General features: G+C 41.6%; 2 protein-coding genes across 11 annotated transcripts in view; one reads left to right on the forward strand and one right to left on the reverse strand.

Moving 5' to 3' along the window:
• LOC123757263 (protein FAM151B) overlaps window positions 1-11,957 on the forward strand; it is a 72,171-nt gene extending 60,214 nt beyond the window's left edge. For all 7 annotated transcript variants that reach the window (XM_045740792.2, XM_045740796.2, XM_069323807.1 and 4 more), the window contains one exon: window positions 9,248-11,957. In XM_045740792.2, the coding sequence (XP_045596748.2) occupies window positions 9,248-9,514 (267 nt within the window). In that variant the 3' untranslated portion in view covers window positions 9,515-11,957. The remainder of the gene's footprint in view (window positions 1-9,247) is intronic.
• A 1,183-nt stretch (window positions 11,958-13,140) lies between these two features.
• Window positions 13,141-27,030, reverse strand: part of LOC123757264 (proteolipid protein 2) — a 106,993-nt gene continuing 93,103 nt past the window's right edge. For all 4 annotated transcript variants that reach the window (XM_045740797.2, XM_069323809.1, XM_069323810.1 and 1 more), the window contains one exon: window positions 13,141-21,871. In XM_045740797.2, coding sequence (XP_045596753.2) covers window positions 21,664-21,871 — 208 coding nt within the window. In that variant the 3' untranslated portion in view covers window positions 13,141-21,663. The remainder of the gene's footprint in view (window positions 21,872-27,030) is intronic.

The following is a 27,030-nucleotide window of genomic DNA, read 5'->3' on the forward strand; positions in this document are numbered from 1 at the left end:
GCAGCTGTAGTAAACTGAGGCAGGTCGGCCCGCATGACCGGGAACCACACGTTCCGTCAACCCAAACGAGTACCAACAAATATCGTTAGTCGACGACACCATCGTATGTCGAGTCGCATTTTTCGATCAAATTTACACCGTAACTCGAAATTATTGTAAGTCGGGGCAATCGTAAGTCGAGGTGCCACTGTACATCCTTAACCAGTAGGATGCAGGAAAATATTCCTGGACGACTCTGTCTTGCTCTGTGCTAATGCTGATGCCTCTAACAGGACAAAATGTGCCGTGGTAGGTAAGTCTAAAAATCCTCGAGCCTTAAAAAATATAATGCAGGCACTACCCGTAATATATTACAGTTCTAAGAAATCATGGTTTAATTAAACAATATTTATGGACTGGTTTGAAATCCAATTTTGCAAAGTTGGAGAATTCCAGATCAACAAATGTGGAATAAAGGCCAGTGAGGTTAAGGCATTGTTGCTGCTAGATAATGCCCCTGCTCATCCCATTAGCAAGTTAATTTCAAGGGATGGCAGAATAAAATGCATGGCACTTCCACCAAACACAACATCCTTGATCCAGCCCATGGACCAAGGTGTTATCCTTGCTGCTAAACGTATGTACCAAACAGCAATGCTTGAAGATGTTTTAGTTGTTTTACCTAGCGAGGAAGATGAATTGACAGGAAAGGATACAAGGGCTCAAAGAACACTAGAAAATCTAAAAAAGTACACAATCAGGGAAGCAATATTCCACTGGACTAGGCTTTGGAATAAAGTGAAAGAAACCACACTAACAAATTCATGGAAGAAACTGTTAACAGAGAGGCCTAGATGTGATGCAGCAGTATCTGATAGTGAATTCAAAGGTTTTGAAAATGAAGCCAGTGATTTTGAAGGGTTTGAAGAAACTATCCGATCAATGTTGCTCCAAGCTGGTCAGGGTGTAGAAGTGAATGATATCAATGAATGGTTAGAAAATGATTACGGTCCTGGTTATGAATTGTTAACTGAACAGATTGTTCAAAGTGTTCTCGGAAATGACTGTGATGACTCGGACGATGTTGGTGAGGCTCTGCCTAGAGGTGTCGGATATCAGAAAAGATTGGAACAAATTGAGGAACTCGTTGAATATTCAAGAAAAAGTAAACATGAGGTTGTTGGAAATTTTTATGTACACTTTACAGCCTTTAAGCAATGTCTCTCACATTAGCAAGAGAAAATCAGATTCGGGCAAAAATAGATAAATTCATGATTTAAACGGTTCGTGAAAAATCTTTGTCGACAGGCTATGCTGCACCCGCCGATGCAGAATTCCCATCAACAAGTCGCGCAGCCTCCGCCGGCAACGAATGCTCTATAAGCCATGCTGCACCTGCCGATGCAGAATTCCCATCAACAAATTTCGCAGCCTCCGCCGGCAACGAATGCTCTACAAGCCATGCTGCACCCACCGATGCTGAATTCCCATCGACAAGTCGTGGAGCATCCGCTGGCAACAAATGCTCTACAAGCCATGCTGCACCTACCGATGCTGAATTCCCATTGACAAGTTGAATTTGAATTGCCTTGCCACACATAATTATTAAATATTCAACTAGAAACCTCAACTTACCTTGTTGGTGTTCGTCTTCTTGATTTATGCCACACATCTTGAAGTTAAAAATTCTTAACAATTTATATAACCTATACTGTACTAACAACACTAAAATTAACACTTAAAATTACTGTACAGTTCGTTAAGTAAAGTTAGTTTTGACTGCCAGCTGCTGAAGCCTGACTGGTTGAAGGCATTTGGGTTGCCTGTGACGCCTCACTTGTTGAAGGCGCTTGGCTTGCCTGTGACGCCTCACTTGTTGAAGGCGCTTGCTTGCGCCTCACTTGTTGAAGGCATTTGGCTTGCCTGTGATGCCTCACTGGTTGAGGTGTTTAACACGTAAATTGTCTTTAATTGTTAGGACAACCTTCTTCCTCTTAACATCTCCAGAACAATTGATGCTGCTACCAGACATAGTCTTGGCCAAAAATGTTCAAAGTTACTATGAATATAAAAAACTTATTCAAAAAAATATTTCACTAATGGCGCAGCACTGTGGTATAACACGAGGTATGGGAGCACATGGGTTGACAAGTGTTGGACGGGTTCACTTAGGGCAGCTATAGCACGTTACGTAGGCCGCCAGGAGGAAAAAACTCACAATATTTTTTAACCCCTTATCAGCGCCGCCTTCAAATATGACACACCCCCACCCCCCCAGTGTGCAAGAAATAAATTCTCTTGAAAAATTATTTTGTTTTTTTAAAGTGTCTAAAACCCTTCCTTCAGCAGGGGTATGTAAAAAAAAAAAATCGAAATTGTACTTACTTTGGCTGCTATGGGATCCGTAAGTTAGCGCGTGACGTCATCATTCCCCGTTCGCCCGTGCAGTAAGCTCCCGGGACCGGTGTGCGCCCGGGGCGAGGTGCGCGAGTTGCCGTGAATATATTTTTGTTCATTTTTTGCGTACGGTTCCAATTACATTTTATTTGTTTTTACATGTTAATCCTATGTATAATGAACACATAAACTATATTATGGCAGTAAAACATCCGTACTGTCCGAGGACACTGTGTTACGTGCATGACACTTGTGTACACGCATGTTGCACATATTTACCATGTATCATGCTAATTTATGTATATATACAATCTATTTACAGACTATACACTGTCACACACTATATACATTCACCATCAACACATTCAGAACACCGCCAGTGTGAGCTGTCACACCTAGCCAGCCCTCCCTCACTCCTCCAACATTGTATTCGCCAACATTGCTCCTCCCATCATACAGTTATTCACTCCAATGTTTCATGTTCATTTATGTATATTTACAACATATGTACACACTATACACTGTCACACACTATATACATTTACCATCAACACATTCAGAATATCACAAGTGTGAGCAGCCACACCCAGACAGCCCTCCCTCACTCCAACATCTTACTCGACAACATTGCTCCTCCCACCATACTGTTATTGTTTTTATTACACTACACGCATGTTATATATACCTATCTACATGTTTTATTTACCAGAACTGCAAGGTATTTTGTCCAAACAGTACAGTGGCCACTATACACTGCATGAGAAATCACACAGCAGACAGCAGACGACGCTACGATTACAACGTCACCTCCCTCCTGCTTGATACCTGCTTGATGGGGTTCTACTTCCCAAGCCCGGCTCGAGGCCAGGCTCGACTTGTGAGAGTTTGGTCCACCAGGCTGTTGCTTGGAGCGGCCAGCAGTGCCACATACCCACCACAGCCCGGCTGATCCGGAACTTCTCTTAGAAAACAGTCCAATTTTCTTTTGAAGATGTCCACGGTTGTTCCAGCAATATTTCTTATAGTCGCTGGGAGGACATTGAACAACCGCGGACCTCTAATGTTTATACAGTGTTCTCTGATTGTGCCTATGGCACCTCTGCTCCTCACTGGTTCAATCTTGCATTTTCTTCTATGTCGTTCACTCCAGTACGTCGTTATTTTACAGTTAATACATTGTTATTTTACCTCACGTTGTTATTTTACCTCGCCAATATAGCTCCACTCAACATACACTTGAAAAAGGCTTGAAAAGGGCAGGAATTGGGAGTGTAGCTGGAAGGCATCTGGGCGCTCACTTGCGGCTAAAGCGTGGCCCGTCTTCAACTCGTCGGCGGTTGGAGCGTGACCAGGTTTTTTATTTTATATGCTAATATTCCTCTAGAGAATTCTATTGTGAACCCATTGAGACCAAAATGAAAGACCTAGGACGAAAATTGAGGTGACCAGAGTGAAAATAGTGAAAACATTTTATCGCGTTTGCGCGCTCCTGGGTAACTCGTTCGCATTTTCTCTGTTTGCTGCGGGTAATTAGCCGGGCTTTTGGAGTTTGTATGCATTTAGTGCTGTAGAGAATTCTATTGCGAACACAATGATACAAAATTTAATCTCGTAGGACGAGAATTAAGGTGACAAAGTTGAAGAGAGTATACACTTTTCAGAATTTGCGCGCGCTCCCGTGACACCCTGGGTCCCATATCGCACAGTTGAGGGGTGGCGGGCGGGGTGCACGAAAGTGTTAACATGTGTTCCCTGATCACGGGGAAAAAAATACAAAAAATCATAGGCGACATATTTTGGCTGCAATAGGGATGAGGAAGTGGCAAAATTGAGGCGATGACAGATTAAGCGTCCCACATTGGTCTCCTCCACCCACGTCACACGGCAGTTGCCACAAAGATATTATTACCTAATTATTTCAATGTCTCCAATTGATTTTTTCTCTTTTTTTTCAGTAATATTACTCAATTCTGTATAGTGTGATATATTTATATAATAAAATGTGTAAACCATCGCTATACTCAAAAGTATGGTGTGCATATTAGTGATTCAATTATCATGTTCATAAAACAATAAATAAATAGTTTTGCTGTTATTACACTATATACACACACACACACGTTATATACAAGTATCTGCATGTTTGTTCACCATAACAAACCACTAAGTTGGTATGGTGAGTCCAAACAACAAGAGTGGACTGCCACACACCAGCCGGCAGATGGTACCTCCCTCCCTCCTTCAACACCTTGCTCGCCAACATTCCTCCTCCCACAATACTGTTTGTACTTTTATTGCACTTTATACACATATTATATATAAGTATCTTCATGTTTTATTCACCACAACTGTACAGCTATTGCAGTACCCATGGTGTATTGGTTAAGACACTTGCCTCATTAATTATATTCCTGTTAGGTGTTACCACTTACATAATTTTGGGAGGTTGTTTTAATATTGCTAATTCCATCTTATTATATTGTATAATCATGAAGTTAGTAAATCGTGGTAAATCATTCTGCTGGCTCCCGGCTGCTTCTCTCCACTCTGCGAATAACATAAAATATAACTCATGCAGTGCTAATATTTCCTCAGTTAATCTCAAATGAATAGATTAACTGCCTATTAGACCTAAACATACTCTTGATGTTTAACCCTCAAACCGCTAGGGGCCCAAATGGAATTCACACCCACAGGCGCAAAAAAAAAAAAAAAAAAAAAAAATCAAAAAAATTCTTACATCTTATAGAAGTGTTCATTTTTGTTCCCTGATCACGGAAAAAATAACAAAAAAAATCGTAGGTGGCATATTTTAGCCGCAATAGGGTAGGGAAGTGTGGCAAAAAAGGGGCGTTGGCAGAACCTTCGCCAGACGAGGTCTACTCCGCTCGAGCTGTCAGACGGCAGTTGCCACAAATATATTATTACTAAATTATTTCAATGCCTAATTGATTTTTTCTTAGTTTTTTTTTGTAGTAATATTATTCCATACAGTGAATTGTGGTATATTTATATAATAAAATGTGCGAACCATCGCTGTACTCAAAATTATGGTGTGCATATTAGTGATTCAATTATTATGTTCATAAAACAATAAACAAATAGTTTTGCTGTTGTTACACTATATACACAGGTTATATATAAGTATCTGCATGTTTTGTTCACCATAACGAACTACTAAGTTGGTCTTGTGAGTCCAAAAGCAACGATGAGTGACCGCCAAACACCAGCGAGCCACTCACTGCCACTCCCTCCCTAAACACCACCTCACTCGCCCTCATTCTCCTCCCACAATACTGTTTTTGCATTTATTCACTATACACAGACGTTATATATACGCATTTACATGTTTTGTTCACCATAACTGTACATCTAAGCTTGTATGGTGAGTAATGGCACAAAGACATAGCTACTCAGTCAGCTGATCAGCGGCCGCCCTCAAGGCCAGACGTACTAATATTTCTCCTCCAACAATATTGTTTGTGGTGTTATTACGCTATATACACACATTATATATAAGTATCTACCTGTTTTATTCACCATACCTGTACAAATAAGCTGGTATGGTGCCCAAAGACCATAGTCGCCATCAGTAAACAACATGCCAAGTCGTGCAGACGACGCTCCTCCCTCACCAAAATGGCGACTCCCAACCTACTCCTCTCGCTGTTATCTCACACTATACACAAGTTATATATATAAGTATCTACATTTGTGATCACCATAGCGAACCACTAAGCTGGTACGGTGAGTGCAGTCAATATAAGGTGACCACACACAGTCAGAAGACGACGCCACAACCCTCCCTCCACAGCCTTACTCCTCCCTCCATGGAGCACAGCGCTAAATATCACCACAATCCTGCTATTATCAGAATCCTGGTCAGTTTTATTACAGTCAGGGGTCTTCAGTAATACTATCACTGCTAAATAATAGCAGTATCATATATATTATGGCATTTGTAGGCGATGCTGTGGTTACAAGCTGAACAGCGGTGCTGTGAGCTCGTGCTGCATGCGCCAGCCTTGGTGGCTTGCTCAATACTGATGCTCTAACACCCAAGAATGTTAGCCTGGATTTTTTTTCTAGGTGGCATCTGGCAACTATCGGTCGTGGCTGTACTATAGCTGCCCCTATCCCAGGCGGGGCGCTTAAATTATAGCGCTAGACACAAAATCATATATAAATGATGTGCGCGGTTTCGGTTTTGTCACTGATATCATTTATATATGATATGCGCGGTTTGAGGGTTAAGATCTCCTACAGCATAATGGCCGGCCTATTCTATGATAAGTAAATATGGCCATAAATACCACTAGAACTTCTGTAGCCGACCGAACACAATTTCCCTTCTCGTGTGAAGCTAGCAGCAAAGTCTGGGAGTTGTGAGACGTCAGATGACCCAAATATTGGAAGATGCCAATCTGCTTGCTTCAGCAGGGATCAGATCGAGCTCGTGTTGTTGTCGTGAGACTCTGTGCATAAGTGATGCGTTCTCCCCTCTCTTGTGGTGAAAGCCCAGGAAATAGTCATGCTATTTAATTTATATCGTTCACTAACAAGACGATATTTGCATCATTTTATGTCAAATACCAGAGAACAATTTTCCATTGTTCATAACATTGGATCGAAAGGTTTTCTGTGATAAAGGTAAGATATACAGTACAGTACATACTGTATTGTAGCTAGTACAAAAAGACTAGTATTCGGTATAAAATGTATTTTTAAATAAATATATATGGGGGTGTGGAACGGATTAATTCAATTGACATTATTTCTTATGGGATAATTTGTTTCGACTTAAGATTTTTTGACTTACGACCCGTTGCTGGGAGCAGATTAAATTCGTAAGTCTAGGCCCCACTGTACTAAGTTGCCAGAACTCTGATAGAATACTAAAACCCCTGAACTGGAATATCATTCCTGAACATGTTGGAGAAGACTGCAGCGAAGCCACATTTTTGCAAATATCATGGGCCTGCAGGCTAACTAGACTTAATAATACTGCATGACCTGAGAAATGAAAGCCTTGGAACAGGGGACCAAGAAAACAGAGTCACCCAGCAAAGCATGCACTAAGACACAACCGTTTGCCTGAAGGTAGTGGCAAAGAGCTACCACTGGATACAACAAATGATGCACCCTAGCTGAATCAACTAAGCATCAATCACATAAGGACCCCTCCAAAATTCCCCGACTCTGTCTTGACCAGAAAATTAGAAGGCTGCAGCAAAACAAACAGCCCAACAGGGTCAAAAGAGTAGAACCCCTGCCTTCGGAGAAAAGTCGGAAGTTCCCCACCCCTACAGCCTTAGTAAAGAAATCACGTGCTGAAAGGAACTCCATAAACTAAGGTGAAGAATGAATAACCAAAACCCATTCAAGAGACCAGAACAACACAGGATAAGCATGAACATGCCAGAGGCGAAAGAACGTGCAAGACAACCTATCAAATTGCGCCATGAAGTTGTTGACTCTGTGCGCAAGCAACATTGGCTCCTCCAACAATGAACGATAAGAGGTGACAGTATTAGGCATGAGATACCAATCTAGAAACAACGAAGACAAATAGGACGGCAACCTTGACTAAACCCGAAGACAGATGATAAAGGGACAGAAAATGTGGAAATGAGTGCCAGGCATCTTCATTATGATGGAACAAAGAAAGATGCAGGTGGGACACATCAGCAAACCATCCAGAAAGTTAGTGAACCAATACAGACCACTGCTGGGTTCATAGAGACTGTAGCCTCAAAATTGCCAAATGAACTCTCCAACAATGTAAACAATACTGTAAACATTGAATCTTGGGAAACAAGAGCGAGCTTGTTAAAACTACTCCCAACCAGAGGGAAGCCTCTGGAGCTCCTGATGCCCACTAGTCTACTATGCCAGTTCTAGAGCAGATGCATATATGAAACCCCAAACTGACCAACTGGAAGGTAATCACGGACCCACTTGGGCTTGCCCAGAAAGAGGCATTTCATTGCATTTAATGCTGGGTTTCTGGGGCAGCCCCCTTGTCACTCCCTAATGTTAACTATATATGAAGAAGACAGGGACTCGCCAGGGAAGAGGAGAAACCATAGACAGTTGAAATGAAGATGAGATACCAGGCCAAGAGACATGACCCGAGGCAACACAGCTACAATAAGGCCTAGGAATATTAACCCTGCACTGCTCGCCCGTTAAATATTGACAACCCCATGGTGTGCAAAAAAAAAAAATTGTTCTAAACAAAAATTTCTTTCAACATTGTTAGTTATTAGCTGCCAGGAAGCAGGGAAATCCTAGTAAGAAATCTCTACCTCTTGTGTTTTAACCGTAGTGGCCTTACCTTACCTTGCGATGATTTCGGGGCTCAACGTCCCCACGGCCTGGTCGAGGACCAGAGAAGTTGCATTTTTTGGTAGAAATTAGACGTGTCGCACGGGAATAACTGTCAATTTATTTTCATTGCTTCTCACTTTACTTTTCACATTTCACTTTATATTCACGTTTCTAACGTGATTGATATAAAGAATTATTTCCTAGATTAAGAAGTAATAAAGAAATAGATGTGTGGCTGGAAGTGCATATTTGCAATACTTGTGAAACATACGATGACTGTTAGTATGGGCCGAGTTGACAAACTTTTACTATCTAAGATTAACTGTACTGGTAATGGATGGATACCACAAATGAATCAAGTATTCAAGAAATGAGTTGTAACAAAAAGTGCTTGACATACCTGGAGCATACCTGGAGAGGATTCTGGAGTTCTACTACTCCCTGAGCCCTTCCTGAGGCCAGAACATTTTGGCTTGATTGGCTAAACTAATCATAACCTTTATGTTCATAAAATTCCCTCAGTTATTTTGCTTCTTTACAGATTCCTGACAGCACCATAACAGTGTGGAGTTCCCCTTCAGATGACATTGATGTTCAAGCTCTTGTTGCCCTTAGGGATAATATTGGCCATGATTCAGTTTACTTTGACCTACCAGAAGATCAGCAGAAAGCCTTTGATGAAGCTAAACAGAAAGAGAGCAATACTGCTGCAGTAAAGTTCCAGTTCTTGCCTCAGAATGCCTCTGCCTGGGCCACTGTTGGAGTTGCCCTGGCTTCAGCTCTTGCTGCTCTGTATTTGTATGAATAAAGTAATGTGGTTTTGTTGGCTGCTCCATTGTATTGTTGGACAATGATGAGTATTGCCATGAATGTTGCAGGTATTACTGTGCCTTACTTTTGTGAAAATTTATAATGGTAGCTTGCATGAAAGATATATATACAGTGCAACCTTGATTTGGCGAATCTAATTTTGGCAAGTCTCCAGTTGAACTTTCTATGTTGGATTTACTCACCAGCTCCACCAAGTAAGTGTTTGGAGATTTGGCAAAGCAGGAGCTGTGTGGATTTGCTGAGGAATCATTGACCCATATTGTGTGGAAACATTCACTACACTATGGGCCCTTCTTCCTTTGAAAATGAAGTTCATAGTCTGGGACATGGAAAATATGTTAGCTGTGGTGAAATCTCTTGACAGACAGGTTCTCCTGGTGTCAAGAGAAGAGCCTGTCTGTCAAAGTTGAACCAATCATTTCCATTATATGATAGGTTGAATTCAAAATTTGCTCAGTTAAATTGGCCAATAGAACGTGGAAAATATTAGGGTATGAGTAATAACACTTAACATGACTAATCATGTTAAAAAAAAAAAAAAAAAAAAAAAAAAGTTGGGGCCTCGGGAAAGCCATTGAGCATAGTTAAAATAAAATTCTATCATTTGTATTCATTCCAAGTTGTTGCATTTCATTCACTAAAAATATGAGCCCATCTTTTTTTGAAAATAAAGCTTTGAGGCTGTGGCATGGGAAATGAGCTAGACGTGGTGAAATCTCATTAGAGACAGGTTCTCCCAATGGTTTTTCCATCGTATGATTGGTTGAAGATATAACTTCACTTGGTGAACTTAGCCCATAGAGTATGGGAAATATTTGGATATAAATGGTAACACTCTTAATATGACTCGAATCACATTTTTAATTATTTTTATAAAAGTAAACATTACAAAAAATATACAGGTGACTTGATATATTTTTCCTGGCTTTAAAACCAAAAATACATCTCACTAATACCTCCTAAGGGCATCTCCAGTTGCAACGAATCCCTCATCCCAACAAATTTGGGATAGTTCCATATAGTGCACTAAACTGAGCTTGCACTCTTCTACTTATATAATTTCTAAATTTTTTTAGTCATATTGAGAGACTTATAATTACAATACAATGTTATGTTATCTTTTGACACATCCAATTAAATTATATAGTTTGTGATATAACCAGTTACTGCAATGTTTATATTCCAGCATTTCAGATTAATATTTAAGGTTCTGCCTGTTTTTAGTAATGTACTGTATTTTCACAGCTGACAATCTTTGAAAATCAAAGGATGTATTCCAGCAAATCCTGTGGCACACACACGATTTAAAAATTACAAACTTAAAGCTATGTTAGAAAATTTGGGATGCGTCAGAGATATTTTTAAGTTCACTTTCTCCACTCCTCTTTCAAGTACAAGCACATGGATAGAAGTGGCTGACTGTACAGTACATCCATCACATTCTGTATATTGAAAATATATTTGCATTTTGTTAAATGAATACAAATCAGGAATAAGGGTCAGATTTAAGGAAAGAAATATTTAAAGGGCAACAGTTTTGTAGAAGCAGTATAGTGTGTTAGTGATGACTAGAGAGCAGTACTGTGATGTGTATACAGTAGCTCTGAGCAGTTTTACAGCTTGGCTGTATCAGCCTTCATTACCACACACTATCATTGATCTAGTTATCTGTACTACATCAATGAAAACCATTTGTTTGTAAATTTGCTAACATAAATTATTAGGTTATACATACAGGTATGTTATACTGTATTTATCATGATGATTTGTCACAGAAAAATGCCGTGTACACATTTAGTGAAGCGGCGTTGATGGTACATACACACTTGTGTAATGAAAGATTAGTTTGAAACATAATATTGAAAAATTAATATAAAAATAACATTGCATTGTTTCTCAAAAAAAATAGTAATGGCTTCATAATGGGTGTGTGGATAAGTGTAGCAGTGTGTGGTGCAGGTAACATGTACATTGCCTCTATACAAATCTACACTGCTTTATGCTTTTCATGGCTTCAACATTAGTTATTAGTCTGCAGTCCTCAATTCTCTTATGAAAGTTAAGTAAATAATAAATAACATTATTTGCAGATACAACTATCAACATGGCCAAATCCAGCTAAAATTATTGTGAATGTTTTGTGTAGGGTAGATATAAAATGTTTGCAAATGCACTACTATCCCCTACATGCACACTTTCACACATTTCCTGCACAATATACTAAAAGCTAATCATGAAGTTTGCTTTCCTCACTAACTGTTTTATTCATTGTATAAATTACATGGAGAAATAGCATAAGGCAGTGACAGGATTACTGACCTGAATTATAATTATACTGGACTACTGGTTAATGACAATTTAGTGCAATAGAAACTATGTATTTTTAAAATGTTTGATATATAAAAACATATATTAATAAATGACTCTTAATTCAGTACCCATACTATATCAACATGGAATATGGTTCACCTTATAGTTTCTGTAATCTGGGACAGGAAGCCTTGTTAGGCTTATAGAGGTCCCTCTAGGCCAACTACTGACCTTCCCCAAGATGCATCCCACAACAGTTGGCTGTTTACTGCTAGGTGAACAGTGGCATCAGGCGAGGGAAAATCGAACACTAGATCCTGGGTTGAGTCAAGACCATACACCACTACGCTGAAGGACTTGTGAAAATGTCTTCCAAACCAGTGTTTTACACACTTCATGACAATGAATACCATTAAGCCCAGTGCAGATGATTTTTGTTGACATGCTTTACCCTCCACGACCCTCAGTAAGTACTGACTTTATGGTAATTGTAGGCTGCATTCCAGGCATACTTCATGTGATGGGTTTTAAAATTGATAATGGTTTCAAGCATCAACTTATTTATGTTTGACCATGTGGGCTACCCTAATAGTCCAGGACCTAGATTCACAAAGCTCCATGTATTTCTTCGTAAGTAGATTTGCTACGAAGGTTCCTAAGTATGCGCTAAGATGATGCTTACGTGCGATTCAGGAAGGTATTCTTACGAAGATATTTGGGTTTTGGATCTGGTTCACCTGCATGCCGACAGAGGTCACTACTGTGTTTAGTTTGGCCAATTCCAACAAGAAAACTTAAGACAAAATAAGTGTAGGGAGTAACACTTGGTAGAAGGAATTTAATGTGAATAAATGCCACTTTATGGAATAGGAGATAATAAGCCACACACAACTCACAAATTATTTAAAAATACTTTAAAAGAATTATGATAAAAGATCTAGGAGTGGTTCTGGATTGAAAATTCACATTAAGCCCACATAAAGAACATTATACAAGGAGCGTATGCTATACAATCCAACTCATAGGTTCAAACTAAGGAGACAAAGCTGCCCAAAAAAAAAAAAACATTAGTTCACTTTCGGAAGCAGTGGTAGATGGTTGGAAGAAGTTAAGTGAGGTGGTGGTGGATGCCAAAACTGTCAGTAGTTTCAAAGCGTTATACGACAGAGTGCTGGGTAGATGGGGGACACCACGAGCATAGTTTTCATCCTGTAATTACACTTAAGTAATTACAGTATTTACACAATTACCTGTACAGTATCACTAATTGGAAATACAGTAATAAAATACAAATACCGTACTGTACTTTGTTTATTTCTTTAATACAGTATTGAATTTGCAGTAAAGTTACATAACTTACATGAGGTACATAAAAATATCTACACATTTAAAACAGGTTATGGTGTAGTACAATACCTATATACAATAAATTACTTAATGAATACGTTACTATCATGGCTACCGATATAAATATTTATTTGAATATCAGCATATTGAGAACAAAAATATACATTTTTCTCTTTAATATAGGAAATGGCTTATTATACAAAATATAAATTATCTTTCTAATCACTATATAAGACAGTCACCACAACTGCACTGAAGCCTATAGGAGCCAGTGAGTGATGGTGTGCCATGCACGTCACTTGCTTGTACTTGCTGCAGTCACAATGAAAAGTAAAGGTAACATACAGGCCAATTGCTTAACTGGTGGGTATGTTACCCATGAAACATTATAGGAAGGAATAAGGGGGAAGGGGATACCCACTTCAAATGGGTACCAATACCTGCTAGAGTACAACTTGATGCTCTCGGGATTTGTATGGCTCTATGCTGCTTGTCACTTATTTTCTTATGTTGTTGTTTCCACTGGTCTTGCCCTTTTTATTTTTGTATCCCCCTTTTGAATTTTGCAGCTGAGTATGCTCTCTGCAGCAGTCTTGATGCTTTATGGAAGGTTAAATTCAGTGCAATAGAGTACCAATCACTTTATTATGTAAATACTAAACCAACTCCTAGACTTCAGCATACTGTATTTAACATAATTTTCCTTATATACATGTATACACAATATATATACCTATTTGTACATGTGAAGGATCATACGCTGAGGATGACATAACAATTAGTGAAATCCTTATTAATTAGATTAACATAACTTGTTCTTGTTGGAGGGTTCATTATGATAATTGGTAATTGGGGGGTAGAAATAGCCTAAGCTACTCTATCCCTTTGAGATGTATTTTTTTTCTTGTCTCAATAAATTTACTTGAACTTGAACTTGAATTGGTAATTTCTTTTTGATACATTTGTTTTGTGTTATTTCAGATAGTAAGTAGTGAACCGAGTCTAAATAAGTAATTATCAAAAGAAGGCACCAAATCGAGAAGGCTATATAGCACCATCAAATGTGCGGGATAACCAGAGGGCGCTAAATATCACCAAGGATGCCAATACGAGAACAGAAACTCAAAGCGAATGATATCAAAAGTATCCAAGTCACCAAGAATTCTATCATGGGACATGTGACTGCGTGGGACGGTCGGAAAACAAGACACACGCTTGTCCTGGAAGTCAGGACATTCAACAGATATATACATGACTGTAAGAGGGACAATGCAATTCGGACAATAAGGAGCAGGTTGGCGTATTAAGTGACCATGAGTTAAGCGAGTATGGCCAATACGTAACCTCGCCAGAGCTGTTTCCCATCGCCGGTTACGGTGGTAGGAGGATGGCCACAAGGACACGCAACTTTTAAGAGTACGCAGTTTGTTACCAGTAACAGAAGACCAACAAGCCTGCCAATGGGTAAGGATGGAGGAATGGATAACTGGGTAAAAGTCAGAATAAGGAATACCTTTACGAGAGATGGGACAAGAATGGACAGCTTCCCTGGCGGTGGCATTTGCACGCTCATTTAATGAGACACCAATATGGCTGGGAACGCAGCAAAACTCAACAGACTTAAATTTACTGTGAATAAGAAACAGCCAATGCTGGATCTCGACAACCACTGGATGAACCAGACTAAAGAACCCGAGAGCCATGAGGGCACTACGAGAGTCAACAACAACTACAATGGAAGATTGACAATGAGAAAGCAGGAGACGAAGAGCACAGAGAATAGCATAAAGTTCCGCTGAAAAGATGCTAGTCTTCGGAGGTAAGCAACACATACAAGTGCAATCAGGAAAAACAACAGAGTAGCCTACACCATCCGCAGACTTAGACCCATTGGCTAAGATGGAAACGGAGTAGGAGTGAGAAGAAAAGTGCTCAAGGAAAAGGTGTTTTAGAACCATAGGAGAGGTAAAAGCCTTAGTGATGCGGGTTAAGGATGTACAAAACTGTGGATGGGGGACTCTCAATGGAGCCAAAGAAGGAACAACACGAGGAGAAATATTAGAAATACAAATTGAAAGAGTCCTGTAAGCGAGATAACTAGACAGAAAGAGCGAGGTGGTGAAGAGGAAAAGGAACCACAGAAGGGGCAAAAGTTAAAGCACGACAGAGGCGAGAGGAAGGATGTTGCAAGGACCGCGCAAGATAGGGAAGACAGTAGCGATCACGGGGGTCCTGGATAGGAAGCCAGTGTCAATATACGAGCTGAAGACGGGAGTCGAACAAAAGGCACCAGAACTGAGGTGTAACCCGATATGTTGCAAAGCATCAAGACGGGGAAGAGTAGAAGGAGAAGCAGACGAGTAAGCAGGGCAACCATAATCGAGTTTAGACAGGACGAGAAAGGAATGTAAAGCGAGGAGTGCACGCCTATTCGCTCCCCAAGAAGTATGGGACAATACCTGAAGGAGGGTAAGGGCCTTAGAGCATTCAACTCGGAGGTAAGAGATATGGGGCGACCAAGATAAAAGAGTGTCAGAAATCAACCCTAAAAGCTTAGCGGATTCCTCGTACACAATGGGGTGACCAAAAAGTGACAAAGAAGGACGAAGAACGACACGCTTCCGAGTAAAAGTCATAGCACAAGTCTTAGACGTATAGAACCTGAAGCCATGATTGGTAGCCCAAGACGACACGGCATCAATCGCAAGTTGAAGCGAATCATCACCCTGACAGCAAAGGGTAATATCGTCGACATAGAGCGCGGAAAAGATGCCAGAAGGAAGAGAGGAAAGAAGACCATTGAGGGCAACTAGAAAAAGAGTAGTGCTTAGAACACTACCCTGGGGCACACCTTCGTATTGCTGAAAAGAGGTAGAGAGAGCGGTACCAAGCCTCACATGAAAGGAACGACGAGAGAGGAAGCTCTGAAGGAAGAGAGGGAGGTTCCCAGAAGGCCAAAAGAATGAAGTTGAGACAGAATATGATACCGCCAGGTAGTGTCGTAAGCCTTTTCCAGGTCAAAAAGGACGGCAACAACGGAGGTCTTCGCAGCAAAAGCAGTACGAATATAGACCTCCAAGTTCACCAGGACATCTGTTGTGCTGTGGCATTTGTGGAAACTAAATTGAGAAGGGGAGAGGTGGTGATGGTGTTCTAAGAACCACATCAGACGAACGTTAACCATACATTCAAAGAGCTTGCAGACACAACTCTTGAGGGCAATACGGCGAAAGTCCTCAGGGGATGTTCCTAGAGACCCTGGTTTGCAAACAGGGAGGACAACGGCATCGAGCCAGTCCTCAGGGACTGATGACGACTCCCAGATCCGATTATACAGAATCAGTAAATACTGAGACATGCACAGAGGAAGATGGGGAAGCATCTCATAATGAATGCCATTTGGAGCCCGCCGCCGTAGAACCGCAGAAGGCCAGGGCAGACCGAAGTTCAGAGAGAGAGAGAGAGAAGGGATTGTTATAGGGAAGTCGAAGATGAGTGCAGAAATATAAAGGACGAGATTCAAGGACAGGTTTACGAAGAAGGAAAGATTTGGGAAGATGAGAACCAGAGCTAACAGAAGAAAAGTGGGAACCCAGTTCGGTAGCGACCTGCAATGGGTCTGCCACAAGAGTACCATGGAGGTAAAGGACCAAAGAGACATCGGGAACGAACTTACCCGCTATCTTGTGGATTGAACCGAGTCTAATAAAGCCAAATAGTAGTATTCAAGAGTGTAAACCACTTCTGTGTCAATTTGGACACTTGAACGTTGGATAGACAAACTTGAAGAAAATCTCATGGGTATGTTCCCACACTTGGATAACATTAGTTGCTGGACACAACCAGCTTCAGGAAGCCAATGGGGTTTCCTACAGAAAAGACAATTGAACAGTCATAATGCATCTGTTTTCAATACTGCTAATCCCTTATGGTAAATATGTTAAGGGAAATCAGTTTTTTTTTTTTAACACCTGATAATACTGTACATCAGATTAACATACTAAACAGATCCCCTTGTGCTAAATTATTTTTGACACTAGTTAATTACTACACAAGTATTTAGCATTAAAATAACTGCAAATTAAGAAAATAGCTTTCAAGGAATGGAAGGGTTTTACTATGTATGGCACATGTGGCCACTCAACATCTTTATGAGCCCGTGCCTGACAAGAGTCACACTACACGCCTCTATCTTTAACTTTAGTCATCATAAAGCACTATTAATGTAGTAAATATTTGTTGAAAATGTAAAAAAAATAATATAACATGAAGAGGGGTAATGTAAATAAGGTTTACTTGTGATAAATATAATTAAATACATTCAAGTGCACCAATATGTGGAGATGTTGTATGCTTGTATTAAGGTGTGTAGCACCTGTGACTATCAACACTCGTGTAGTCAAGAGCTCAACTTCATACATAAGGGTCTAACCAACATGGGATCACACAAGGGAGGGATCACATAGGGGGGGGCCTGGTAGCCTGGTGGATAATGTGAAGGACTCGTAATTCTGTGGCGGGGGTTCGATTCCCGCACCAGGCAGAAACAAATGGACAAAGTTTCTTTCACCCTGAATGCCCCTGTTACTTAGCAGTAAATAGGTACCTGGGAGTTAGTCAGCTGTCACGGGCTGCTTCCTGGGGTGTGTGTGTGTGTGGTGTGGAAAAAAAAGTACAGTAGTTAGTAAACTGATTGACAGTTGAGAGGAAGGCTGAAAGAGCAAAGCTCAACCCCCGCAAACACAACTAGGTGAATACAAAATTTCTTGCAACGCAAACCTGACAGAATACTATGAAAAGAGTAACTCAGTACAGTACACAGTTCCTTCTCTTTCTCCTATCTTCCTAATGGTTTTCGATTAGGAAATAATAAAAACAAAAATTAATATGCACAGTGGAAAAACAAGTTGATATAACTGAAAAGGAATTAAAATGGGAATGGAATTACTTGACAAGAGTTATGAAAATGGTTATTATAAGTGAGGCAATAATATCATAATGGTGAGAACGACAAGTGGGATCCCTGAGGCGTAGTCCGTGGGCCACTCCTCTAACTTACTTAGGTAAATGACCTACGTGAGAAAGTGGTCTCCATGTCAATATTCACAGACAAATGTTAACTGACAAATATAAGGACAACCAAGGTCTCCAAAATGCTGCAAGATAATCTAAAACTGCATGAGGGGTTAAATAAATAACTATTGAAATTTAGCCCTCAAAATGTAGAGTACTGTCAAAGATATATCCATTTAATTTATCATTTTGATTTACATTCAGTGGCATTTTTCAACCCCTTTTCAGTTTACATATAGTACCTCAAAAACTGAATAGTTTTGGAAAGTCAAGAAATTTGCAACAAGGCTGGCAAGCATTAGCAATGTGAGATTTAAGCAATAAGGATAAACTGGAGGAGAATCTGCAATCACTGGAGGAGAGAGTCAAGAGTAGACATAATCACCCAATGTAAGATGCTAAGAAACCAAGTGAGCTGACTGAGCAAACAACAACAGCCAGTTCCAAATGATTACAAATATAGTGAGGCCACAAAAGCTGTAAACAAATAAGAAAAAAAATGTTCAGACACTACTGTTATGGATCTCAAAGTTGACCAAATATGAGCAAGTCTAGTCAGAAGCTCTGTTACAATTGCAGAGAAACAAACAAATCTGATCAGCAGGATTTCACTCAATTTTTTTAAGTCACATCAAGGAGGAAGCAGCAAAAAATATAGAAACAAAATACTAAATAATTGACTTTACTCAAGTGATTTTGCTATCAAAATAGCATCAAATATACTGTACAGTACTAGCATTTGAACAAATATAAACATAACAGCTGTGGCAAAAACAAAATAAAAAGAAGTGAAAATAATTTTGAATTTCTAATCTTTCACTTCAAATTTTTATGCTAAATCAGGTGGGGAACTAGCAAAAAATTTATCTATCCGTACAAAACTGTACTGTACTCCTTTAGTATATGAGGAATGAATAGGTTAAACACACTGAAGGCAAAGGCAATACACAGAGGATAACTCATGCAATAGCTTTGCAAGGAGATATAAAATCATAGAAAGTTGAAAGTAGTATTTTATATACCCAAAATGAGAGGAATCGGGCTCAATGTGAATTCCTTATTACACTCATGTACACAGATAGAAACACTCGCCCATCCAATTAAAAGCTAAATGCCATGGCAGCAAAGAGCTGCCATGTTTCAGAAAATTTTGGTTAAAATATTGTGAAAATTAGGAACTAACTGCTGACCTGTTTGAAGTGTGGAATATAGAGTTAAACTTCCTGACCAGTTTGCCTGTGATATTTAGAGTTCCATGTTAGTAAATTTCAGATGAATTAACATTTAAATAATGGTATGTCAATTGTTACTGACCAAACTTCCAGGAAACATTCCTCACTTAAACAGCAACAAATTGAAAGATAACATGCATAAGGTTCAAAACAACTTTAGGAAATTTTGTCATGGTATACTGCAGGCCTAGCCAGGGCAAACCTGGAGAGCTCTTGCTTATTTTATATATTTCTTCATACAGTATACAAATTTATAGTAAACATTTCCCAATATATTTTTTATATTTTTCTTTGTGGACAGATGCTTTAATAGGGAATAAAAAGTGTCTCTTCTGTTCAATGACATTCAAAGATACACACGATACCTGTTATTCATCATAACCTTTAGTGACCATTAATTTCACAAAATAAACTCATCTCCTCACATGGTCAAGTTTTCAAGATGAATATTCTAAATGTTCATTCTAAATGCAATTGTGTAGATGAAATATTTATTAAACATCTATCACAATATGACTACAGCATTAATATCTTGGCATGTCAGTCATTATTTGAATACACATTTATTTATTACTTGCTAAAATAACATATTGCTATAGTAAAAATACTTGAAGGAATGTGTGTGTGAACTATTGTATGCTGGATAAAATAAATATATACAATGTGGCATTTACACAAGATAATATTAATATATCTTATATACATGTATAGTACTTAAAAGATTCAATGTATTTTATGTGACATTTGAATGGCATATTTATAAAACTAAGGCTCAAGAAAGATTGTATGTTATATGGGAGATGCACAAAACACTAAACAAATAATGTGTGTGGAACTAGACCCAAGGAAATGGTCTCTTGGTTGCTGGATGAAGACTTGTGACAGGAGGATCCTGTCCACCACACAGGTGAAAAGGTGGTGGAGGCCAAGACCGTCAGTAGTTTCAAAGCGTTATATGACAAAGAGTGCTGGGAAGACGGGACACCACGAGTGTAGCTCTCATCCTGTAACTACACTTAGGCAATTACACCAACTCTCCCCTACATCACCTACAGGAATGGCTGCACACGGCATCATAAGTGAACACTCAAATGCACTCTACTGTATATGATTTTCATTTAAAACTAAAAAATAATAGCACCATCTCGGGCTGTATTATGGAGACAAACCATATACTGTACAGTAAAGTACCTGTAAATATAATACACTTAATGAAACTTTGAATGTTTCCACAACTTCTTAAATATAATCTTACTTTTTTCTCCGTGCAGAATGATGTGATAACATTACCGACGAAAACGTTTAACACAAATTAAGAGGGAATGATAACGTTTCATTATATTATATACAATTGCAATTTTATGTTAATAGAGTCAAAACTAACCTAACCTACCAACCTTGACCTTGAGGTTACCTTGAGGTACTTCCGGGGCTTAGCGTCCCCGCGGCCCGGTCGTCGACCAGGCCTCCTGGTTGCTGGACTGATCAACCAGGCTGTTGGACGCGGCTGCTCGCAGCCTGACGTATGAGTCACAGCCTGGTTGATCAGGTATCCTTTGGAGGTGCTTATCCAGTTCTCTCTTGAACACTGTGAGGGGTCGGCCAGTTATGCCCCTTACTGATCTTACTGACCTAACCTAACCTACCCTAATGTAACATTACCTAACATAACTAAGTTAGTAATTCATGTTCCTAATAGATTATTATCATTAGAAAGAACCAATCTGGAAAGAAATATTTGACAATAATGAAAATCATTTGGCCTGTTAGGCAAATTGGACCTTGCATACAAGGCCAAGTAGAGCAGTTTTGGCTATTAGGCATGACATACACATACATACACACGGATGTCTTAAAATATAGAATACAGATACATAAATGTGAAATTTTTTATGTATGGAACCAAATTACATACAACATAAAGTATACAATATTATATACATAATATATCCTAAATAGAGCCACCTTTACATGGTTGTCCAAAGTCAACCACACAATACTACCCAAATCCCAATGACAGTCACAAAGGAACCCCACTGGTATTTGCTCTCTAAAAATTAAGTGAACCCTACAACAAGACTACAAGTCATTTTAAGCTAATTTATTTTCATTGCAGTAATGTTAACATTCCGTAATTCCATAATATATTTGCTCTGCAAACAATTTAATACTTTTCCTGAACAGTGGTGGTGGTGGTGGTGATGGTGGTACCAGAGGTAACGGCTGCTGTGGTGTTTCTCGATGTTCTGGTTGTGAAAGGCAATGTGAAGCCACCCTCACGCACTTTTTTATAAAACAGGAATGCATTAAAACCATATATACACATGGCAACGAAGCTAAAGAATGAAGCCACAGCAAAAGCATCTCCAGCCCTGAAAAGATAAGTTACACAAGTTATAATCAGGCTGATGTAAAACAACATTTTTTCAATTCTTAAGTGTCTCGCATATACAAATGCAAGTCAGTGGTTATACTGTAATACATATATTCTATATTTTTACAAACCCAGAGAGGGAGCAAGAGAGTGCTAGATCTCATATTTACATGCTAGCAATGTGCAAGCTGGTTGGCTGGCTTTAGTTAGTTTCTCTGCCTAGTTTTAGGGGGGCACTGAAGTCACTACAGCACTCCCCCCCCCATTCCCCCATCCACCCCCCTCTCTCCAGAGAACATGGTAACCGAGTGTCCAGGAATTATACAGGATATTGCAGGGTGTATCTCGTGAGAGTTGTGTGATTCTCCATGATGACATCTCTATTGTTATCATGTATGTCATCATAAATGACAACAATGGTGTTGGAAGGCTTGAATCTAGAGCAGGTACTGGTAGATGAAATGAATCAGTGGGCATTTCTTCAGGAAGAGTCTGCTGGTGGTGGGGGTTTCCATTTGTTGCCATGGATATAACAACTCTGCAGCAGGGACAGGCAGAGATGCAGTGGTGTCAATATGTGCTGCATCCACTGGGACAAGCAAAGCTGGAGTGGTGTCAATATGTGCTGCATCCACAGGGACAGGCAGAGCTGGAGTGGTGTCAATATGTGCTGCATCCACTGGGACAGGCAGAGCTGGAGTGGTGTCAATATGTGCTGCATCCACTGGGACAGGCAAAGCTGGAGTGGTGTCAATATGTGCTGCATCCACTGGGACAGGCAGAGCTGGAGTGGTGTCAATATGTGCTGCATCCACAGGGACAAGCAGAGCTGGAGTGGTGTCAATATGTGCTGCATCCACAGGGACAAGCAAAGCTGGAGTGGTGTCAATATGTGCTGCATCCACAGGGACAAGCAGAGCTGGAGTGGTGTCAATATGTGCTGCATCCACAGGGACAAGCAAAGCTGGAGTGGTGTCAATATGTGCTGCATCCACAGGGACAAGCAAAGCTGGAGTGGTGTCAATATGTGCTGCATCCACAGGGACAAGCAAAGCTGGAGTGGTGTCAATATGTGCTGCATCCACAGGGACAAGCAGAGCTGGAGTGGTGTCAATATGTGCTGTATCTGCTGGGATAGGCAGAGCTGGAGTGATCAATATGTGCTGCATCCACTGGGACAGGCAGAGCCAGTGTGGTGTCAATATGTGCTGGATCTGCTGGGGACAGGCAGAGCTGGAGTGGTATCAAAATGTGCCACTTTCCTAACCTGATCAATTAAGACAACCACTTGAGCTCCCTGACGGTCAATATTGATGGTTTTCAGAGCTCTTGACTGATCCCAGAAAGGTCCCCCATATGGCTGCTGTAGCAGCTGATGCACAGCATCAACCCTCACCAAAATCCAGCGTTGAATGTAATGAAACACCATTTTCTGGGTGAGACCTGGAGCTATCCAGGCTGATATGAATGTACTAGACCCTGGCATCAGTCAAGCGAATGGAGTTCTTAGGCCTCCCAGGGACCACGAGCCAGAACCTGGCCCTACCCCCCTCAGGTGAGGCAAGAGGAGCAATTGCCTATAGAACCTCCCCCCCCTCCCCCCCGTGTGGTTGGAAGCATTCTATGTCTGCCATCGACCAGATCAGGCACCCAGAAAAGTAGGCGACCCAAAACAAACCCCTATCTGGTTAAAATATTGCTACTGAAATCCGAACTGTTGGACAGAACTCCCCAAATGAAAAATGAGCAAATGAGCATGATGTTACAACCGTCACTGCGCCACTGTCTGCGCAGCTCCTCTCCCCCAGGTAGGAGGAAAAGGGAGCCCAAGCCCCCTACTGGCCTATCCCCATCCCTAGTTCCGAGGCTGGATATCAAAACTCGCAAAAACCGCCGACCGGAGAGAGGGAGAGTTATCTTCTTCTTGAGGTTATCTTGAAGTGATTCCAGGGCTCTGCGACCCGGTTGTCAACCAGGCCTCCTCGTTGCTGGACTGGTGAACCAGGCTGTTGGATGCGGCTGCTCGCAGCCTGGCTTATGAGTCACAGCCTGGTTGATCAGGTATCCTTTGGAGGTGTTTGTCACATTCTCTCTTGAACATTGAGAGGTCAGCCAGTTATGCCCCTTATGTGTAGTGGAAGCGTGTTGAACAGTCTCGGGCCTCTGATGTTGATAGAGTTCTCTCTCAGAGTACCTGTTGCACTTCTGCTTTTCAATGGGGGGAGGGGTATTCTGCACATCCTGCCATGCCTTCTGGTCTGATGTGATGTTATTTCTGTATGCAGGTTTGGGACCAGTCCCTCTACTATTTTCCATGTGTAAATTATTATGTATCTCTCCCGCCTGCGCTCAAGAGAATACAGATTTAGGCTTTTTAGTCGGTCCCAATAGTTTAGATGCTTTACTGAGTGGATTCTAGCAGTAAAGGATCTCTGCATGCTCTCCAGGTCAGCAATTTTCCCAGCTTTGAAAGGGGCTGTCATTGTGCAGCAGTACTCCACTCTAGAGAGCACTAGCGTCATGAAAAGTATCATCATCAGTATAGCATCTCTGGTGTGAAAGGTTCTTGTTATCCAACCTGTCATTTTTCTTGCAGTTGTGACGGCTACTGTATTGCATTCTTTAAAGGTAAGGTCTTCCGACATGAGTACACTGGGGTTGCCTGGGAGCCTCCGGGTCTCGCCCAGAAAATGGCTTTTCATTACATTCAAAGCTGCTTTTCTAGGGGGGATCCCCTTTGGCTGCCTAGAGCTACTTCACCAAAGATAAAAACAAGAGGGACTTACCCGAGAGGGGATTGCCACTCACTCCTGAACTCGAAGTTGAGACAACTGGCTGCAACTGCAGACCCAATGTGACACATTGGGTCTAGGTTCCTGACTAGAGCCAGGAACACTGACTAGGTAGTGAGCAGCCAGGACCCTGTTTGGCCTCCAAAAACCCCGTGCCCGAATGTCAGCCCAAGACATGTTACCAAAGACGGCAGCCAACACACCAAACTTATGAACGTCATGGGCACGAGGCTAGACTGCAGGCTGGCTGGACTGAATAATCCTGCAGACGAACTGAGAGACCCGAACAGCATGAGCAAGCCTGAAGTGAAACAATGTACAAGACAGCTTGCAAAACAGAATGGAAGTAATATCCACCCTGAACGCAAGCTGGAGCAGCTCTATCAGTGCCACATATTACAAGGCGACAGCATTTGGCGTAAGATGAGGGTCCTGAAACAGTTATGAGAAAGAAACAGTTATGAGAACAAAACAACTTGATCCAAAACCAAAGATAACCTACGAAAAGAAACGAAAGAAGTGGCAGGAAACTTCATTTTGCCGTCAAGATGAAACACACAGGTGGGACACCATCAATGAAGCCACCTGATCACCATACAAGCGGTGATAGACCCATCTCAGAAAAACCAGATGCGAAGGTCGGATGAGAAGATTGAACCAGCCACGTACCGGACCAGACCGATCTGCTGGAAGAGGAAAAGTCCCCGGGTTCAGACACCAAGCAAGCAGCGCCAGAAACCAAGGCGAGGCCAGCCACCACGGGGCCAACAGGACAACTCTTCCCTGGTAAGTCTCCAACTGAGCCAGAACCTGAAGCAACAGCTGAACTGGAGGGAAGAGGTAAAGGTAACATCACCTCAACCAGTCCTGCCAGAAGGCAGCGACCCCGACGGCCTTGTAGGGGTCGACCGACCCCGACAGCGCCACATATGCCAGGAGATGCCTCGACCATGTTGATGCGAAGAGGTCCACCTCCAGGCACCTGTACATCTGGCAGAGTCAACGGAATGAGTCAGTGTCGATCGTCCATTCCGGGAAAAGTTAAATGAACCAGGAGAGTCAAACTCTGAGAACTCAGCAGAAGAGTCACCCAAAGCAATCAGCCCCAAAGAGCCAAGGACTGCTTCAAACCCCCTCGGTCCAGGCAATGAACCACCGAGGCGCAATCCAAATGGAGCCGAATCGTCGATCCGCGAGCCCTGAACCCTCATGAAGTGACAGCCACACTGCCGCAAACTCTCGCACCATGCTGTGAGCCTGATGGAAGGACAGACCCCACAGACCCTTGCCAGCCTGGTGAGCACTGGTCACAAAACCCAAGCCAAGAGACGATGCATCTATGTAAACATTGAGCTAAGATTCGGGTAGGTGCCACTGCACTGAACTCCGAAAAACCCAAAGAGGAAATCTACGATGCAACAGCCGACACAAGACCCCTGGAGGCCGAACCCAACAATTGCGAGAGCAGTGGAAGGGATGTCCCCGAAGGAACCAGAACAGCTGCCGAAGCCAGACCTGACCCAGTGGGTAAACCAGTACAGTGAAGTTCAGACTCCCTCACAGCTGCTCAAGCAACCGACGAGTGACCCAGGAGCCATCAAAAAACAGCTGAAAGCGGGACCGCAGCTGCAGCAATGACGCCGGAGGGAGAGACAACGAAGTGGTCTGAGAGTCCAGCACAAGACCCAGCCAAGTCAACCTGAGAGGGAACCAGATGGAACTTCCTCCAGGAAGTTCCGAACCCCCTTGCAGATGCAAGCAGGTCACGACAACTCGGGTAAGGTGTGTGAAAATGCGAGGTACCAGATTCAAGCCGAAACGAAGGCAACAAAAGCGGTTAGCTTGCCACCCCACAACAAAATTGAGCCAGTCCTTGAACCCCGGATGAATTGGGACGTGCCAGTATACGTCCTAGAGGTCCAGAGACACCATCCAAGCATCCGGCACCAAAAGAAGCCAGTCAGAGTAGTCATCTAAAAGGAGGGGCAAATAAAGACCCAGGGGTTCAGACAGGACAAGTCCAGAATGAACCTCAGACCCGCACAGTCCTGCTTTGGGACTGGAAACAGACTCCAAATTCCAAACAAAACCCTCATCCAAATCTTCCTCAAGGTAAAATCCGGATCATGCAGGAGGTACGAAGCAATGGCCTTCTGAACCTCCTTTGGCAGGATGCGGGAAGCTGAAAACCTCCGGAAGCCAGAGGAGCAGGCTCGAATGCCTCAGTCGCCAAACCGGATGGGGCAGCCCGCCCAGACTATCCGAGTCTCACCGACACCTAAACCCTGCCCTGACTCCGAAACACTCAGATGTTTCGCTGAAAGACCTGTGTCAATTTTGAACCAGGTGGAGTTTGTTTTGGGAC

The sequence above is a fragment of the Procambarus clarkii genome, chromosome 13 (genome assembly GCF_040958095.1).
Source record: "Procambarus clarkii isolate CNS0578487 chromosome 13, FALCON_Pclarkii_2.0, whole genome shotgun sequence".
NCBI lineage: Eukaryota > Metazoa > Arthropoda > Malacostraca > Decapoda > Cambaridae > Procambarus > Procambarus clarkii.